The 19,494-nt window shown below is 55.0% G+C and overlaps 1 protein-coding gene across 1 annotated transcript; it reads right to left on the bottom strand.

Annotated features, from left to right (window-relative positions):
* Nucleotides 1-1,275: 1,275 nt before the first annotated feature.
* WNT4 (Wnt family member 4) lies at nucleotides 1,276-17,784 on the bottom strand. Its single transcript, XM_054849926.1, has 5 exons — nucleotides 17,549-17,784; nucleotides 6,068-6,303; nucleotides 3,746-3,877; nucleotides 2,709-2,851; nucleotides 1,276-2,496 (listed from the first exon to the last, which is right to left on the bottom strand). The coding sequence occupies exons 1-5, from the start codon at nucleotides 17,623-17,625 to the stop codon at nucleotides 2,029-2,031; spliced, it is 1,056 nt and encodes a 351-aa protein (XP_054705901.1). The 5' UTR covers nucleotides 17,626-17,784; the 3' UTR covers nucleotides 1,276-2,028.
* Nucleotides 17,785-19,494: the final 1,710 nt, after the last annotated feature.

Below are 19,494 nucleotides of genomic sequence, written 5' to 3'. Positions count from 1 at the left end.
CTGCGCTGCTCTGGTGAGGAGATCTCTGGTTTGCATTGATGTGGATCAATCCACAGTGGCCCCACCTCAGAGTCTCCCCCGGGTGTCAGTCCCCTTGCCACCTGGCACCCTTTGCTGACAGTTTTTTGGATCTGGGGCCAGGCAGGCAGGATGGAGGCAGTACTGGGGGGGGATGCCTCGGTGCAAACCTCCCTCGCCCTGTGCTGCTTGTCAGCAGCCTTCCAGCCGGACGGTGTCTGGAGACCTTCCAGCGACCACAGACTCTCCCCCAGCCCATCACTGCCACAGCACAGATGGGACTTAACGTATGTCTGCGTGTTCCCCCAACCTTTCCCCTCTCAGGATGAAGCAAGGAAGAAAAAACAAGACTGGAGGTTTGCAAAGACTGCCCCCCAGCCCAGAGGGTGATGGTCTCAGCTCTGGGCTTTTCTTTACCACGCAGGGAGCTCCCAGCTTGTACAGGAGAGCTCAGCAATGCCACCCCACACCGACACCTCGCCATGCCGTGGGCAGATGTTCCTGTTGGCTCGAGGTGCCATTTTGAGGTTTTTCTCCACTCACCTATTGCCTCTCGACTCGCAGACAAGTGGGTGAGGGAGAGAGGAACTGGTTCTCTTTCCACCTCCCCTCACAGTGCCCCTCTGCTTATTAGTTCTCCAAATATTTCGTCGTGCAGCCCGGCAGCAAGGACTCTGCACTAACCCGATCCCAGGCAGAGGGGAAGCTGTAGCGGGTAGGACAGTGTGTTATCCTCATGGCATCGCTCCAGGCCAGCCTGCAGGGAGTGAGACGGGGCAGCTGGGGCCCTGCTGCACTAAATCCCGGTGGTCGTCCCTTGTCATGGCAGCGTCCCTTGGCCTCAGCCCTCCTCTCCTGCTGCCTGAGGGTAGTGGCAGAGCACGAGCATTGCCTTTCCCCCCAGCAGCATCTTTCCCCCACCCCACAGCAATTGCTGCACTTTATAATTTTGCTTTTCTCAGCAGCCAATGGGATGGGGACTGTCCCCAGAGCCCACACTGGGTGTGGAGAACAGGCATGTGAAGGAAGAAGAGACTTGATTGTGGGATGCTGGTGAGCAAGGTGGGGGCAATTATGGGACAGAGGAAAAAATCCCCTGGGATTTCCTCCCATCAGCTCCCAGCTCCATTAAGGGTCACTGGACTGCAGGTACCATGGCCTCCCTGGACCCTCTTCACAGTCTCCAGCTGAACAAGATGCTGGAGAGGTGAGGGAGGGAGGGGGCTTGCAAGGGGAAGGGGAGTATGGTGGGAACACTGCATCCTCTGACAGCCCTGGGCAGCTGCTGAGGAGCTTCTGTAAATCAGAGTGGCCACTGAAGCTGCTCCAAAATCCATCCAGTGCCCAGGAGGCCATCGAGCATCCCACAACGGTGGGATGCAAGAGTGTCCCACGTCCCCCTCATATACTGATCACCCTGGCGGGGCTCTCCTTGCATTGAGCTTAACTCCTGGGGACATTGCCACCCTGTCACCATCTGCCCATCCTCTGCAATGCACCTGGCTGCAGATGCTGGCTGCGCTCCATCCCCTCCTGAGGCTCAGCCAAGGCAAGCAGTGCTCTGGGATGCTCAGCGCATGCCTTAAACAAATAAAAATAACTGCGATAGAAGATACCGAGCACCTAACACTAGCCTCGGCTTACACACCTCCCGTTTGCAATGCTCTGGAGTCAGCAGGAACTCATCCGATGAGAGCAGGCATCACGCAGGTCCCCAGCCAGCCACCGAGAGCAGACACGGGCCTGCTGGCGCAGGACACTGAGGGGCTCTGGTTTCAGCAATAAATAAAGCAAGCAAACAAAACAAAACAAAAAAGCCAACAATGATCAGTTTTTTGAAACTTTAAATATTTTTTTTTCTTTAAAATCTGTTTTCTTCTGGGGCTCTGTCTCTGTAAAGAGCTGCGCTCTCCCTGCAGCGTCTGGGTTACTTCCTCAGTCCTGGCCGTGGGGCAAGGGAGAAGCAGGGTCAGTTAGAGAGGGGGATGGATGGGCGCTCCTCTCTGTGCATCACCGGCACGTATGGATTTCCACCACCCGATGGCAGGGTTTGCACTTGACGGAGCAGCACCAGTGGAATTTGCAACTGCACCTTTCCACAACCTCCACTTCGTCCGTATGAAAGCCCCGGCCGCAACACATCAGCTCGCAGCCATCAATGGCCTTGGAGGTCTTGTTGCACTGCCGGCCACTGGTGCCCAGCACCCCGTTCTTGAGGTCGTGGTCACAGAAGTCGGGACTGGAGTCCAGGTAGACGAGGTCCTCGTCTGTGTGTGGCTTGAACTGGGAGTTTTTGGGCACCAGCACTTTGGTGGATCCGATCTCGCTCTGCTCGACCTCTGTGGCACCGTCGAATTTTTCCTTCAGGACATTGCCCACTTTGCGGAAGGGGGGCATGGCTTTCCAGCACGTCTTGAACTCACACGAGCCTGACACGCCGTGACACTTGCACTCCACTCGCATGTTGTTCAGGATCGCCTGGAGGAACAGACACAAGAAACAAGACAGCACCATCAGCTCGGGATGGACACAGCAAGAAGGGTGCAACGTAGGGTTGTGCAGAAAGCAATGCTGATACACATCAGCTGATGGGATTAAATGAAGCCAAAAAGGCTCAAGCAATTCCTGCAGAGCCCAGCTGGGATGCTGCAGAGCTGAACCGGCTGCCTTGGTTTCCCCCTCACTATTACCTTCCTCCCTGCCTCGTTGTTGTGGAGGTTCATTAACGCTCTGTTGGAAGAAGCCCCTTTGCTCCTTTCGCGGACGTCGACGAAGGACTGTGAGAAGGCGACGCCGTAGGCGATGTTATCAGAGCAGCCTGACCACTGGAAGCCTACGGCAGAGAGCACGGATGAGACAGATTACAGCCAGCCTACCTTGCTCGTCCTCTCTAGCCTTCCTCTTCCTAAAATACAGCTGACCTGCCACCCCTTCTGTCTTGCTACCCACTAGGCTGGCCTGCATGAGCCAGCAGTGTGCCCTCGTGTCCAAGACCAATGGTGTCCTGGGGTGCACTGAGAAGAGCGTGGCCAGCAGGTCGAGGGAGGTTCTCCTCCCCCTCTACTCTGCCCTGGTGAGGCCACATCTGGAGTTCTGTGTCCAGTGCTGGGCTCCCCAGTTCAAGACAGACAGGGAACTACTGGGGAGAGTCCAGTGGAGGACTGCAAGGATGATGAGGGGCCTGGAGCATCTCTGGTATGAGGAAAGGCTGAGAGAGCTGGGGCTGGTTAGCCTGGAGAAGAGAAGACTGAGAGGGGATCTGATCAACACTTATCAATATCTAAAGGGTGGGTGTCTAGAGGAAGAGGCCAGACTCTTTTCAGTGGTGCCCAGTGACAGGACAAGGGGCAATGGACACAAACTGGAACACAGAAAGTTCCATTTGAATATGAGGAGAAACTTCTTCCCTCTGAGGGTGACTGAGGACTGGGACAGGCTGCGCAGAGAGGTTGTGGAGTCTCCTTCTCTGGAGAGATTCAGAACCTGCCTGGATGCAATCCTGTGCAACCTGCTCTAGGTGATCCTGCTCTAGCAGGGGGGTTGGACTAGATGATCTCCAGAGGTCCCTTCCAACCCCCACCGGTCTGGGATTCTGTGACTGGGGAAGCTGGGGAGTGTGGCCCTGGGAGGGACATGCACAAGATGTTTTCTCTGCCCCATGGGTGCGATGCTCCCAGCCGTTTTGCACCCCCCCCCTTGGCTGCCCCCCGCCCCTTTGCATGCTCACCCTGTGGGCTGCCCCCCTGCACCGTGCGGTCACATCCACACTTGTCCAGCTCGCCGCTGCTGCAGGCTCGGGTCACTGCGAAGGCCACCCCTGCCGAAGAGATGGCATAGACGAATGCTGCCTCTCGCGTCCCTGCAACAGCACAAACAATGGTGGGAAATATGGCAGCAAGTCTGAGGCATGTAGAGAGGGCTTTCTGGAGGGTGTGTGGCCAGGTGGCCAAAGGCCCTTGGTGGGCTGTTGTGTGTGTCTCTGCTCCTCTTCCCTCCCAAAGCTGGTGTTGCACATAAACCCCCATTAAAAAGCTGGTCTGAAAACTGGCTCTTGGCAAAACATGCTATGCAGAGCTATCAAGTCAAGCCCTTTGCTCCGTCTCTTCCTCCCAAGATGGGGAACCCCATGCAGGACACTCATTCTTCCCCCTCCCATTTGCTTAGTGCCAAGCCCGGACCAGTCTCAGCAGAGACACCTCAGTGCTGGGAGATCATTTGCAGCAACGAGAGCTCTGCCTCGCAATAGTGGAGGAGCTGGGAACTGCCCCACAAGGTTAAAAACGTGAATGGGATGGGCAAATTATAACCTGGCAATGAGGGAGATGCAAAGGCTGTATTGCCAATGTGGGGAAAGCTCTCCAGAACTTACAGAGAGAGACTGTCTTGCCTGGTGCTTGCAGGGCACCTCTGCCATGAAATCCCTCCTGCAGCCAAAATGGTTGGCTGCTTTCCACATCCAGGAACATCCCCTGCAGCTGCAGATCCTTGCCATCTGCTCACGCAGGGTCCTGTAGCTCCCAGCACCTCCCAAACTACCCTGCAAAACCCCCACTCCACTCCCAAAGTGCCTTGCAAAACCACACTGGTCCCCCAGGGTGCAGCCCCTTCCCAGCTCTTGCATATACGTGTGCGGTGCAACATGGTTAGGAAGAGCTCGTTTGGGAAGTCAGGGAACATCCCTAGGCATAAACACACAGCGTGGCGTGGCCAGGGATCAGCTCTTGCAACACCCAAAAAAATCCCCACCATCCTCCGAGGCTGGTTGAGGACACAGCCCCTCCGTCTCCGAGCAAGGAGGGCTGGCATTTGGTGTAGTCCCATGCTAGGGGTAGAGGGGTGATGGCTTGCGAGCAGACATCACCCCAGCTCGCCGGTCAGACAGAGGGCAGCTACTTTGGTGGTCGCAGCCCAGACTTTGGTGGCCCAGCTGTAATCTGGCCCGGGGCGGCAGTGGCTGGGGAGGACCCAGCCAGCGCGGGGACTGAACCGCCTCCAAGTTAATCGAGGTTAATAGTAGGATCGTGTTGGTCGGTTTGTGCTGTGGCTGCCTAAAAAGAGAAGACTTTTAGTTTCTGGTATTTCTGGTATTTCCAGTCCCTGAACCTTCACAAGAAGAGATCTTCACCCCTGTGTTGAGGGAGAGGAATCGAACAAGGAGTTGGGGGGGGAGGCTTTGATCTATGGGTCCTGGGACGGGAAGCGAGATGGTGCATAAGAGATGGCAGTGGCACCCGAGAGGAGGCAAGGGCTGCTTCAGTGGTCCCCAGGGGTTGCAGAGGGGCTTTCCCCTCTGTCTCCTCACCCCGACGCTCTGGGTCCTTGCTTGGTTTGATCACAGCCCTGTGCCTCCAGGACACCTGCATGCAGCTGGGATCGGAGGGGCTGGGGGCTGTCCTGGCCATAAATCCTCTCTGAAGACTGGCAGCTGGGTGGTGGTGGATGATGATGATGGTGTCCTCAGAGGGTCCAGCCGCCGTGTGTTTTACTCACATCAGGCGGCAGAGGGCTGTCCTCCCAAGGTCTTGCCCGCAGACGGCTCCGCTCGAGAGTGGCGCGCCAGTCTGGCAGCAGTCACCGCTTCGGTGCTGCTCGAGGAGACCGAATAAATTCAGCATCCCGCTGCAGCTGCGGCTTTGCGGAGCAAAGCCCCTGGGCTTGGTGGGGCACACATTAGACCACAGGGTGACTTTAGGGCCCTGCTCGAATTTAGTATATCCTTGTAAAAGGTCCAGGATCTCCACATGCCCTGGGCTGGTGCCTCCATGAGATGGGCACCCACTGGGTGTGAAAAAGGTTCGGGAGAGGAAGCACCCAGCAGCTGAGAAACTGCAGGGGTCTGGATATGCTGCCCCGCCACAGTCAGAAAAGTCCTGCTGAAATGCCCACGGAAGATCCATCAGGCCCAAGATCCAGCACTGGGCTGTCCCCTACTCTCCCCAGCTGCTGGCTCAGGGGCAAGCAAGAAAAAACCCGCCTGCAGCCCACCGGACTGGTGCTGTGGCCATTCCCCCATGCAGCAGCACCCCAGGCACGCGTCCTCCCAGCTCACCTTGTGTTACCACTTTGCCGAAGACGGGCAGGGTGTCCAGCGTGGAGCAGTTCCAGCGGCGGTTGCGGAACTGGTACTGGCACTCCTCGATGGCCAGCTGGGCTCCACGCCGCACCGAGTCCATCACCTCCAGGTTCCTCTTGCACATCTGCACCTGGCGCTGGATCAAGCCCTTCAGCTTCTCGCAGGTCTCCTCCTCGGAGATGCTCCCCACTGAAGACAGCTTCGCCAGGTACCTGCCACGACAGCCAACACAACTGGTTAGGAGGAAAGGGTTGGGGGAGCATGAACCCATGTTCAGCTGGGACACCCTGCACCGCAGAAAGCGAGGAGACCTTGCCTCTCATCCCCTCCATAGCTGAGACCTGGTGCCCATCTGAGGTCACCTTAAATGTGCCACCGCGGTGGCTCCACAGGATGCGCTTTTGGCTGGCAGAGAGCAAGCCCAAGCAAAACAACCATCCCTCTGCAGCTCAGTGCCCTGTCTCTTGGGGAGCCCAGCTGCTGGCTCCCCTTTGCCTCTATTGCCTGCAAGGAAGATATTTTCGGCGTTGTCTGAATGTGCCCGGTCAGGTCTCCTGAGTACCAGCACATCCAAGTGCTACTAGGAAAAGCCAGAGGTCTCTGAAGTCAGCCAAAACAAGCAGGACAGGCGCTCGGCTGCCAGCTCCAGCTGCCACACGGCTCCCACAGCGTGGCTGTGTGCTTGTCACCGACAAACATCACCCTCCAAACCACTTCCCTCCTGGAGCCTGCTTTTAGCTGCCCCGGCCCCCAGCAGGCAAGGATGGCCTCTGGGAGCTGCCAGGTTTCCTGTCACTTGGGATTCAAACAGGGCTTGAAGTGGGGAGGACAGAGTCAGGAGCCTGTCGTGGGCAAAACCGCACAGACTGGGCACCTCCTCCAGCAGCCTGGCTCGCGAACATGGCCGTGAGGTCTTTGCTGACCTGGAAAAGACTGGCCCTGTGTGGAGGTGACCACGTGCTCTGCTTTGTGTCGCCCCATCCTCAGCAGAAGGAGTCACAGAGCTGCTCTTGAGTGTTGGCATTAGGGGAAAAGGGAGCTGCCCCTTTTGGGGCAAGCACCCTGCAAGCTCTTGGCATCTCCCCACTGAGCACGTGAGTACGATGGTCCATCCTGTGCATCCCAGTAACCCAGCCCACTGCAACCCACACGTGTGCCTGCTCGCCCATTTCCCAGGTCCATCCTCCTGCCCCAGCCTCTGGATCCCAGAGAGGTTTTGAGATAGACCCGCACAGCTCAGTCAGGCTGTTGGATAATCCCAGGTCCTCTGTCTGCGCCCAGCTGAGACTCCCTCCTTCCCGTGGCTGCTGGCCACTATAAGTGACACTGCCGCTGGTGGAGCCCCCCCCGTCCTGCCGCGGAGCAGGGGGATCCCCTGCATTGAGCAGGCGAAACTCCCGCTGACCACGCTGAGCTTTAATGTCCTCGGGAATCGCCAGTGTCAGCTCACGTTGCTACCTCGTCTGCACCAAGAGATGTGAGTACTGAGTGAAGGCTTTTTGGAAACCTCATTCCTTGACGCTGCATTTCCCAGCCCTACAGAGCTTGTGGGTTTTTTTGTTTGCTTGTTTTTTTTCCTCCTCCTCCCAAGTTGCGACATCCTGCTAAGGATTTTTCCTTTGAAGCCCTGCTCGCCTCCGAGAAGTGACTGTGCAAAAGTGGCTCCTGCTCCCTGCCTGTTCCCATGTGTCCCGGGAGCCAGATCTGCTGACTTCAGCCACAAAATCAAGTTGTCACAGCCTCTTCCTCCCATTAGACCTGCCAGTCTGCCCCAGGAGGAGAGAACAGGATTTTCTCTTCTGTGCATCAGCAGAATTATTCACCAGCTTGGTTTCGCGCTTACAACTGGGGGGGCCGTGGGAGATGGTGAGAAAGCCGGCTTGGCTTGCAGTGTCCATGGGGAGTCTGCATGGCTAGCTGTCAAAAAGCATTCAGCTTTCCTTGTGCGTGGAGATCACTTGATGCAATGCCTCTCGGACAGCGGGAAGTGGCAGGCTGCCGTGGTTTCAGAGCCAAGCTCTTTTCTAGCCTTTATACCAGCTAAGCATCTTTGCCCAAAGGCTTTCTGTTCCTCCAAGGGCACAGCCCTGTTTGCAGACTGGCCGTGCATCCCTGACGCACATGGCTGGCTTGGAAACCCCACCGTGGCCAAAGCCAGGGCTGTCACCTTTCTGCTGGCCCCTGCACCATGCAATGAGTGTCCTGGTCCCTATGCTGTAGTCCTGGACATGGGGTGCAACAGTTGCTGCTCCCTCATCTCACTGCACTCGGCTGACCCAAGATGAAGCTCAGGAGCTTTGGCGATGTTTGATGCTGAGCAAACCTATTGTGACTGAGACAGCCCTGTCCCCTCCCAGGTCCAGGCATCATTTCAGTTTGAGCGTGGAGAAGCTGACACACAGTGAAGCAGCAAGATTCATCCCAAGACACTGTGGGTCGGTTGATCAGCTTTGAGCCTGGAAGCCAAGAAAACCAGATTCTGCCTCCAGTACTAACCCTTTGTGTTGATTTGGCTTTTCCCCACTCCTGCAACTTAAGCAGCATTTATCATACCAGGGAACCAGCTCCTGCAAAGCAGCACAGCCAGTCCTGCCAATGAGTCAGTGCCCGGTCCGACTGCAGACACCTTGGCAGGAGAAAGCTGTGCCGCAGGTGTAACAGCCACGTTAACATCGGCTCTGCTCAGGATGGGGGCATCATCTCCTTTTCTAATACATTTCCCAGCTTGGTGGGTTTCTCCAGGCAATGGGGAGCTATAAATTCAAAGCACACATGAAGAAAAGCATGACAAGAGCCTTTCAAGCCTTTCCAAGTAGATGCGCCTGATAAGATGCCTCCCCAACAAGCATTTAATACTGTTTGGGATGATAAAATGAAGGCCAAGGATGTTTCAAAGATAGGTACAGCTCTCCAAGAACAGGTCTGGTCATTTGTTTTGCAAGGCAGGCAAGTAAGATGAAGCTATCCAGAACGGTGCTCTGGCCTCTCTCCCCCATGACAGGTCCTCTGTATGCCATCATCCCTTCTCAGCCCATGCGTGTCTGCTTCTCCTTGGGGATGGAGGCAACTGTGCCTAAAATGCCATGGCCCCATCAGACTCCCAGCTTGGTACCGACAAGTCTCCAGGTACATGCCATGAGTACCATCACTGCTTTCCAAAAAAGCATTTTTTTGGGGGGGGGGGGGGGGGAGGGGAGACTCCCATCCTGGTCCAGAAGGGATCCAGAGGTTGAGTCAAGGATGTAAGGAAGGATCTTTGTTGAAGGACCTCAGCTTTGAGGCTTTCACATGGCATCTCTCCACACCACATTCATGGGCACTGGGCAGGAACATCTCACCCCTTTTCCTCTCTCTGGGGCAGCTGAAAGGCGAGATAAGAGCTGGGAAATGTGCTCTGCCCTCAAAGATGCTTCCACCCCGCAACCCACAGAGCATTTCTCAGGGCTGGGGAGCCCAAGCAAGGCACCAAACCCATCCGCAGCATCCCACGGTCACCATGGAAACCTGGCTCTAGCACTGCACCTTGTTCTTAATGAGGACTTTGATCCAAACTTCGTTTCCCTGGACTGAGGTGGTAGAAACCACAGACCCACACACACAGCAAGACAGGCACAATGGGGAAACCCAACAGTCCCTGCATTCTGCAAGGTCCTGGTGTGCATCTCCATCCTGATATCACATCCCAGTTGCTGCGCAGAGCTCTAGGTTATGACTTAAATCCCACATGGAGCCTCAAAAGAGCCCTGCTTGTGGAAAACCCCCCAAATAATCGCATATTTTATTCCTTTTCCAATATTGGGCAAAGAGTGTTTCAAAGGGTGAGCTGCTGCCCAGGCCATTTGTTCAAGTTTTGTCTTCTTGCTTCATTGTGGCATTTAGGTTTAATTTCCCCGCCTTTAAATCCAGATGAGTCACTCACAAAACAAGCTCCCTTTTAACAGAAGTCACTGTTTTAACACAGAACTGATGGAAAGCCCTTCCTTTTTTTTTTTTCACCCACAGTATATACATCAAGATTGAAGCTCCATAATTTAAACAGCTGCAGTTGATCCACCCTGCACGATGATAAATAAGGAAACCTCAAACCCAGGGAGCTTTGGAAAGGCCAAGGGGGATAGCCCCTACTTAAATAAAAATGACAATAATAATTATTTCAGGAGGAAGAATAATTGGTAGAATGACAAGAAGACATTGGAAGAGCCATGGCGGTTGTCAGATTGAGCCAGAAGGAGAGGGGAGGGGATTCCCTGCCGTGGGAAGGTGTGGAATTTTGAGTCATTGACAAATTCTCAACAGAGAATTTGAGGAATAGGGAAGATGTAGCAGATATCTTGAAGAAAGCAGAAATCTCTGGTGTTTCTTTTATTTAAAGAAATGAGATTCAAGTGTGAGAGCCCTTCGTATTGTCTCATTTTGGGAATATTTTCCTGAAGATGGTAACAGTCAGACACAGCCCAGTGGTATCACCGATATATCACTCGGAGATGCTGATAAGTCAGGTGAGCTCAGAAGCTTCACCCTGTTCAGCAAACACCCAACCTGCCTGAGATACCCGCCTGGCCGAGGCCACAAAAGGCTTGTTCAAGCCTTGAATTGCAGAGAGGCTTCAAGCAAACATCCTCCCGGCTCACAGAGTCACAAAGTCAGCCTGGATCAGCAGCGCATCTCTGTGCCTCCTGTGGCTGGACCTATGGTCAGTCAGTGGCTTGGGGTTGTACTTAGGATCAAGACTGCCTTGTGCAGAGAGGTTTCCTCTGAGGAAGAAGAAAAGACATGTTGAGGATGAAAAAACCAAGAAGTATATGAAGATAGACATAGATGGCATGCAGGGAGAGGTATGGACTAGGCACCGCAAGGAGCCATCCTGTGGCTATGGAGAAGAGGATCATCTTTTCCATGTTGCTTTCCCCTTCTGAGCAGAGAGAAGGCATGGGAAGACATCCCAGGATCAGCAGGTCAAAGGATGCTCTAGGTGGGCCAGAGAGCCCACGTGCTTTCTCATGGTGTCCTGCACGGGGCATAGTGCCACTTCCCCTGTGCCAACATGGCCAAGCGCGTAGGCACCGCACGCATCCTTGGCATGGCTCGGCAGGTCTAGCCACTTGGGCACGGTCCCGGCAGGATCTGCTGGAGACCTGCAAGGTTGCCCTTATCCCACTGATGGCTCTGCAGCGGGACACGTCCCTCCCAGACCAGCCCCTCTAAGTGTAAACCATGATTTACAAAGTCATCATCTGAGAGCCTGTCTGGTTTCTTCCCTGGAAGAAAAGCAGCTCCCTGGCTCAGTCCTTCCTGCCACAGTTACTGCACATTTCATCTCTTGGCTGAAACCGTGCTTTTCACACCCAATTAACAGCTGCCAAAACAGCCTCCCAGGAGGAGGAGGCATTGCCATGCTTACCATTACCTGCCTACAGACCTGAGTGTGCAGCTCCACCGTCTGAGCTGAAAGGTGAACATACAGCTCCAATCCTGTCCCCCCCACACCTTGGACCCTGCACCTAACACCATGTGCACCTAGCAAACACCCATCTATCCATGCGCCAGTCATTAGTGGTGGACTGCCTCCCTCAATACAAGTCTTTGGGGACAGCGAGATGGCCCTGCTGTTGGTCCCAAGCCAGTGATGCTTCTTGGCTTTCTGAGCATCCAGGGGCAACATCTCCACTTTGTGATGGGGACGGCCAGGATGGAGGCTGGGAAGACCCTGAGAACAGCATCCACTTTGGAAATCTGCTTTGGATGTGTAGGAAACATCCTTTACTGCATCTTCCTTTATAAGTCAACAGAAGCTACTCCTGGGCTTGAGTACAACAGCAATACCTTGTTGCAAGAGGAGGCAAGCGCAGGCCACCGGGCTGAGCTCTGTGGGAATTCCCCTCATGCAGCGCTTCAGGCTAGACCTGGTTGAGGCAAATCTGATGAGTTTTTAGTTTTGATCAGAATTTGCAAATACATGGCGAGAGAAGCCTTCTGCAGGATTAGTTTGATCTCGCCCAACTTGCAACAGACCCAAGGCTGCTCTCCATCGGCCAAGATACTCAATTAATTTTTTCCCCAAGTAATTTCATGAAAGCACAATACTGGCTCCAGTTCTGCTGAGCCAGCCAGATCATGCACATCACCTTCCCAGCTGCATGGCAGCAGCTCCTGGAGAGCCTGGAGGATGCAGCCGGGGGTCACCCACAGGCATGGGGGGCATACGCCCTGGGGCTGGAGCCAAACAAAGGTTACCTGCACTTTGTATCCGGAGCAGAGTCTGTCATTCGAGCAGCCTTGGATGACTGAGATTTTTGTGGATTCACAAGGCTTTCAAGCTTTAAGAAAAAAAAAAATCAAGTATTGTAAGAGCCAGCGTTGTTGCACTTGTAAGGAAATATGGAAGAACCTCCTGGAAACTCTTAACCTCCAGGATTGCTCAGCAATTTCATCATTTTAAGAAATCCCAGATAAATGGCTGTAATGCATTTCTCTCCATCTGCAAGGATGAATTAATTGAGAGGACAGTAGCTCTCAGCATAGCAACATAAACAATTTTTTTGCTTCAATGCAAAAGTCCAGTTCTGACTCATGGAGTTGTAGCAAACCATTGCAAAGAAGAAATCTGCTTCTTGCTGTAGCTTGTATACTTGGAGCTGATCCAGTTCCACACAACCTGGGGTGCAGGGTGGTTTTATCTCCCTCATGTCCATCTTCCCTAGAATAAGGCTCTGCTACTACGGATTGGGCAATAGTTTTATTTGCAGTTTCCTTCAGAAAAGACAAAAATGCCCATCACCGCTGAGGAGCCAGTGAGCATGGATCACTCCTGCACCCTGGCAAATGCAGCCCTGAAGTCTTCCTGCCAGACAGGGCCAGAGCTCAGAGAGAAGCCAAGCTAGATGGAAGTCCAGCACCCAGATTGGCAGAGGTCTCTTGCCTCTGCAGGATGCACCCCTTAAAGCCAGTCTATTTTCATTGCTTAGCTAAAATTAGCTGATTTTGTCAAAAGTGGCAAGATTTATAAATAAATGAATAAATAAAAAAAATATTTCCAATGGAGGCTGCTGGTTTAGCTCTCCCTCCCCACACCCTCAGGGAGTGGGTGACACGGGTTGCATGCACCAACCTCACGGACCCGGCAGGATCCCCAGAGCAATGCAAAGATGCTCTGGGCACCCCAAACGTGGAGAGGAACTCATCCACCCCCACAGTGGCCCTCAAAGCAAGGAAATTCTCCATCAAACCCAATTGGTGCAATCTGCCATCCTGTCTGCCAGAGCAGATGTAACCAGGGAACCTTCTTGACGCTGTCCTTGCACCAAAAAGCGAGAGTGCAGGGAGGGGAGCAGGGCTCAGCAGGAGCAGCTCTGCCCTGGAGCTAGCTGCACCTGCTGGATCCGTGCCATGTGGCACAGCATCCTCTGGGAAAATGCTGGACCGGTTCCTCGCCAGGTGAAAAATGGGAGAGTCACAACGACAGTGCAAAGAATCTCATACAAAATTAAAGCAAGCCAGGCTCAAGGTGAAGTGAGCTCTCCTCACTAGCAAAGCTAGGGACACCCACCTTAAAAAAAAAAAAAAAAATGTCTGGTTTAAAAACAGAGGGATGCAAGTGTAGGACCCAGGCACGCTTCTTCCCAAATCCTCTATGTTGCACAATAACCCAAATCAGCACAAAATGAGCGTTCAGGCTGCTCTTGCAACATCCCCACTGCAAAGCTGGCAGAGACGAACACAGAGAATCGGGCCCTGCCTTTGCAAAGCACCTTGTGATGTTCAGATGAAAGGGGGCCAGAGAAACCCAAACTCCTTTTATCCCTCCCTCTCCAGCCCTCAAAAGTGGTTACTGTTAGAGAGCAGCTGCTTAGCCAGGCTTGTCTGGACACTTGCAAGGTCTTCAAGCTTTCCCAGAGTGCTCAGATTAAATTTTTTTAAAGGGTTGAAAAGCTCATCTGTGCTCCTGGCCTTTTAAGCCAAGTCTGAAGCCCAGACGGAAGTTTTAAACCCCTGTAAATAGGGGGTAGGGGGTAGACGGAGCTGCTGCTGGCACACCCTGCTATGCAATGGCATAACTGCATCTCAGACTATCCAGCGTACATATGGAGAGCCTTCTCCAAAGCCAGTTTTAGCTACAAGAAAATGGAGAGAGGCTGTAATGATTCCCAGACAGGTTGATAGCCAGGGGTCTCACCCATAAAGGACTCCTGCCCTGTTGTATCCGATGCTTTCCAGGCAGGGGAATTGACTCTCATCATTCAGACCACCCAAACAGATCACAGCAGCCCCAGTGCCACATGCAGTTGGTGGAGGCTTGCTTTCACACCCCACTTTTTGCAGATTTTCTAGTTCACCTCTTCAGGTGGACTTCCCTCCCTCCAAAATAAAGAAATAAATGAATAACTAAATGACAGCTTGCTCTTTACCTCCCACTGAAACTGGAGCCTGGTGCTCCTATGCCGGCTTCAGAGAGGTGCTCGTTTGGCTGAAACCCTCTAAAACCACCGCCAGCATTTGGATGGTTTTGGACCACCGAGAGAACATGCTTCCGAATTCAGCTGCACTACTGCACGTGCAGGTTCAAGAGCTGAATCGAGGCTGTGAAATGTGAGTTGCTTTGGAAAGTAACTTGGCTGTTTCCCCTGTATAAAGGATGTCCCTGGGCTCCTCCAGAGATAAAGCAGAAGCCAGAGGGACCTTCCTGCGCACAACCAGCTTGATCTAAAAGGCACTAACTACAGCCCTTTATTTTATTTTATTTTACAATCCTACGCCCGAAGAGGCAGGAGGAAGAGCTTTAAAACTCCCTGAGCCTCCAAAGGCAGGAGGAAGAGCGAGCCTGAGGCTTTCACGAGAAAGGGGAACAGAGCATCTCTTCAGATTTGGAGAACAGAGGTTTTCTGGATAGGCAGCAAGCCAAGCGGCAACTGCAAAACTCAGACACTGAGAAAACACACCTGAGGTTTGCTTCCTAACCAGAGAGAAGGTAGCTTGATCTGTTTAATGAAAAGATTTGGCAAAGTCCCTTCCAGCTCAGTGGTCACTGTAGCAGGGCAATCCCTCAGAAATACCTACACTGTCTCGCTTTCCTATGGGATGGGGTGGCTCAGAGGACACCATTTCCATGGCCAAAATGAGCCTTTCCCCACAAAGCCAGGCTTACAGAAAAACTTCAGCTCAAATGTTGCAAGCAGTGTCTCTCCGAAGCGCCGGGGGAATGCAAGTCTGGACAGGTCGAAAGAAGCTTGGGGGGGGGGGGGAGAAAAAAAAGTCACAACTGAGCTTAATCACTAATCCAGCAGGTTTCTGGAAAAGCAAACTTCACCGCGCGCTGCCACCCAGCGCACACACCTATGTGCAGAAATATGCGCCCAGCGAGGCCGGATTCAGCCCCAGTGTGCTGGGCACGGGCTGGCAGCGCCCGGGCGGCGCTGTGATAAAGCAGAGCATGCCGGAGCCCACACGCGTGAGGCTTCGCGAAGACGTACGAGGCACACTCATTCCTCGAATATCTGATAACTCCTGGGATCCTTCTAACTCTGTTTATTGCCTCCGGCAGCCTTTGTTTCTGATGTGAGAAGATAAACAATGGGAATTGTCTTAATCCTAAAGGCAAAGAATAAAAAGCACTGAGCGGGGGAGGATCCTTTTATCACGATACATTTGCAACATCAAAAAAAGTTGACCCCCTTCCTTTCAAACGCACTGAAATGTATCTGCTTTTCCTCCCCTCTTGGCAGGAATGAGCCCTCCGCTCTCCCGCGGCCGAGCCCCCCGCGCCCACCCCTCTCTTCGCCAGCACGGACGGCTGCACACAGCCTTCCCCGTCTATCGCGGCAGAGCACCTCTCCGCCTCGGCTTCCCAAGTACGATCCCAGCTGCGTGTGGCACCAGGGACAGTGTGGGGGGGTCCCATCTCTGCGCATCCATGCCAGGTGGCTTGTCGACCTCGCTCATGAAATCCCCCTTTGCCAGGCATTTCCCCGTGCCCATCCCGGGGCAGCTGAGGCTGCTCCTCTCCAGGGACCTGCCATCACCCCACAGGGCTTCCTCAGCAGGACATTCTCCCTGCAGGAAAAACACTCCCACAGTTCCAAATATACCTTCACCAGAAGCGTGACAGCTTAAAAGACCACCTTGATAGCTGCTATGATCCACCCACCACCTGCCGGAGATGCGTGGCGTGCAAGTTGCTCCATCTGGCAAAGGAGGAGGGGAGGAGGACTAAGTGCTAACGCATCCCGGGCAGCTGCTGATGGGTGAGCACCTTTTCCCACGGGCAGGGCACTTGGAGAACACTGCTGACCTGGTGCTTTCCCCGGGCGTAGGGAGCATCCTCCAAAACCTGCCCATGTCCCACAGCCTCCAGCGAGCCAAATCTAAAGGCAGGAGAGACGGGAGCCATATCCGGATGCAGAAGGACTCCTCGCGCAGGGAGGGTGTCGGGAGAGGCACACCAGGGCGCAGGTGTCGGGAGAGGCACACACCACTCGGGATCTTTCATGCCAGCAGCCCCAGGGACTCCCTGCCCAGCTGTGGCGTACCTGCCCTTGCTGATGGAGGCCTGGGGAGGTGAGATAGAGGTGGCCCACGTTCCCAGCCTGAGAGTGGGTCTGCTGGGTGCGTGCACCGGGAACTAATTAGCTCACTGCAGCCGGCGATGCTGGGAACAGGGGAAGCGCCATCTCCCACCAGACAAGATTAATTAGGAGGAACTGGTGCCTTCATTCAAAGTTAGGTGCTGTTGTGCTCCATCCCTCTGCCCTGGGGGGGGGGGTCTCCCTAGAAGGCAGTCCCACCGCCTTGGCAAACAGACAGGAATTTTCCAGAACAATTTCCGCCCCTGTTTACCTTGCACGTTATTCCACTGTTTGTTCAGTGGGTTCCCAATGTCACCGGGCTCCTTTGCAATGTGCAACAGCCCCCCGCTACCCGTTCTCCCACCGGGAATGGGGGTCTGAGGCGTGGGCAGCCCTGCCTGACATAAACCCCGGGGCTGGCGCGCTTGGCTGCCCCAGCCCTGCCAAGTCCTTCCCTGGACCGCTGGCCCTCACGCGGCACGTCGCCAGCCCCGGGCCCTGCTCTGACCCGATGCCCCGACCTCCGTCCTTCCCCGCCGTGGTCTGGATTCATAACTTAAGAACAGAAAGGGGACGGGGGTTTGACAACCAGCCCCTGTCCAGCCAGCCTCGGTAACACACCGGACTCGGAGCAACTGGGGAGAGTCGGCATCCCCCGCAGCCCACCTGCCCGGGGATGCAGGCTGCAACCCCCGCTGCCACCGGTTCGGGGGGTCAGTGGGGACAGCGGGTACCCAGCGCGATGGGGTCGGGAGCCGATGCCGCGCCAGGGACTGAGCAGCATCGTTACGGGGGGTCGTGCCCCGATGCCGCCCGACCCCGGCGGCACCTGCTCACCGCCCCCGGGGGGCAGCAACAAGTGGCGGCGTGTCCCCCCCCTCGCCCCGCAGCTACTCACAGCCAGTTGCTGGCGTTGGCCGAGAAGGTGGCGAGGATGATGAGCAGCAAGGAGCGCAGGAAATACTCCGGGCTCATCCTGGAGGGCAGGCAGGGGAAGAGCGAGCCGAGCCGGCGGCGGCAGCCCCCCCCAGCCCCCCGGGGCAGCCGCCGCCGCAGGTGGGCGCCGGGCAGGAGCGGCGGCGGGCGCTGCCCGGTGAATGCGCCCGCGGCGGCCGCCGAGCCCGACTGTCAGCTCGGCCGGCCCATCCCGGGATGGAGCGGCGGGCCGGGGGCGGGCCGGGGGCGGGGGCAGCCCCGGGGGCCGCCCCGGCTCCGCCGCTACCTGGGCGGGACCCGCCGCCGGGGACACCCCCGGAGGCGGGACGGCGGCGGGGAGGGCACCGGGGGCTCTGCCGGCGCCCCCTGCCCCGCTGCACTTCTCCCCCCCCCCCCCCAGCAGCGATCTCCACGACCCCCTGGATGGGTTCGGTGGGTGCGGTGGGATCAGGGCACGGGGGGGTTTGCTTCTCCCTGGAGGTGCGGGGAGAGATGGGGACATCTCGAAGAGGGGAGGAGGGTTTTTTCCTCTCGCATTTGATGCTTTTGGGGTAATTTCCCCGTGGCTGTGAAAAAGCAGAGCCTTCAGGGTGGAGCATGGCGCTGCCTGGGGTTTCTGTATTGCTGGGAGCAGCCTAGGCATCACCGAGATTGCCTTCCCCGTTAACCACCACCCGTTGGATCTGGAGGGATTTCCCAGTTCCCAGTTTCTGAAGGTTCAATGCAAATGCCAGATTTTGGCATTTGAAAATTCACGAACAAGGAGAGGGGTCTGGGGGGTTTCTAACAGGAAGGAGTAGCATCTGGAGCCGGCAGCAGGGACGTGGTCGCAAACCCTGTTGGTATCTCCGCAGGGCTGCCCCCCGCGGGGAGTATCCAGCCACAGTGCCCTGGTGATGGGCTCCTGGCCGTGCATGTGGAGGGTGATGCCTGATCAAGTATCGAGGCTTAGATTCACCTCTGAAATTTTCTAGAAAGGTCAACTCTTGGGAATCCCAGGAGCTACTAGCAGTGTGGCTTAACCACCCTGGAGGCCAAGAGATGCAGTGGGGATCCCTGTCTCCCCCCCCCCACCATGCCTCCATCTATCCCCCACAGTCCGTGTGGGCACAAATGACTTAATTTAAAGCCAGGAGCGACACGAGATGGCTGCTTGGTGTGAAATCCAAGATCCCAGGCAGCCAACAACTGTGCACCAAATCTCCTCCTGACAATGTTATTAGTTAGGTCCATTACTAAAACCTCTTGCTACCATCTCTAAAATCTTGCTAAGCTGGTTTGGAGCTATTCAAAATTCCCTTTGTCTTTTCAACTCCATTTTCCTGCTCTCAGTGTAGCCCAGACACACTTATTCAAAGCACGGCAACTTGCACTGGGCTGCACACATGCCTGTCTAAGTGTATTACACCTACTTTAAAATCTCTGCGTTAGTTCCCTGTCAAAGTGAGGATTTAATTTCAAAGTGCTTTGACTTATATTCCAGCTCCTGACAGGCAGCAGCCCACCCTCACCTAGTCATTCATCTGGCTTTCACATCCTTGCTGATTATCCCGGTTGAAAGCGGGATGCTGGCTGCTTTGCTGGTGAATCGGAGGTTGTTGCTGTGAGCCCTGACTGGGTAATTCAGTGCAACTGGAGCTGATTAATCTGGCTCATCGTTCGAGACAAAGCCGTGGCCTTCCTCTGGCTTCTAATCGCTCTGAGTGTTGAGTGAAGTCGTCAGGAAGGCAAAAGCTAATTGAAAGGCTAAGGGGAATGAGAGGCTAGAGGGCCATGGCTGGCTGGCCAGAGCCACGTGGGTCCATGGCAATATCATATTTTTGGGCCTCAGATGCCTTATTCCCCCCCCAAGGAGAAACACCAGAGAGTTCAACAGAAGCCAGAGGTGTGGGAACGGTCACAGATTCC

Source organism: Grus americana, chromosome 21, assembly GCF_028858705.1.
Source record: "Grus americana isolate bGruAme1 chromosome 21, bGruAme1.mat, whole genome shotgun sequence".
Lineage (NCBI taxonomy): Eukaryota > Metazoa > Chordata > Aves > Gruiformes > Gruidae > Grus > Grus americana.
The sequence above is the reverse complement of the archived record's forward strand: the minus strand, read 5'-3'. Positions and strand labels throughout refer to the sequence as shown.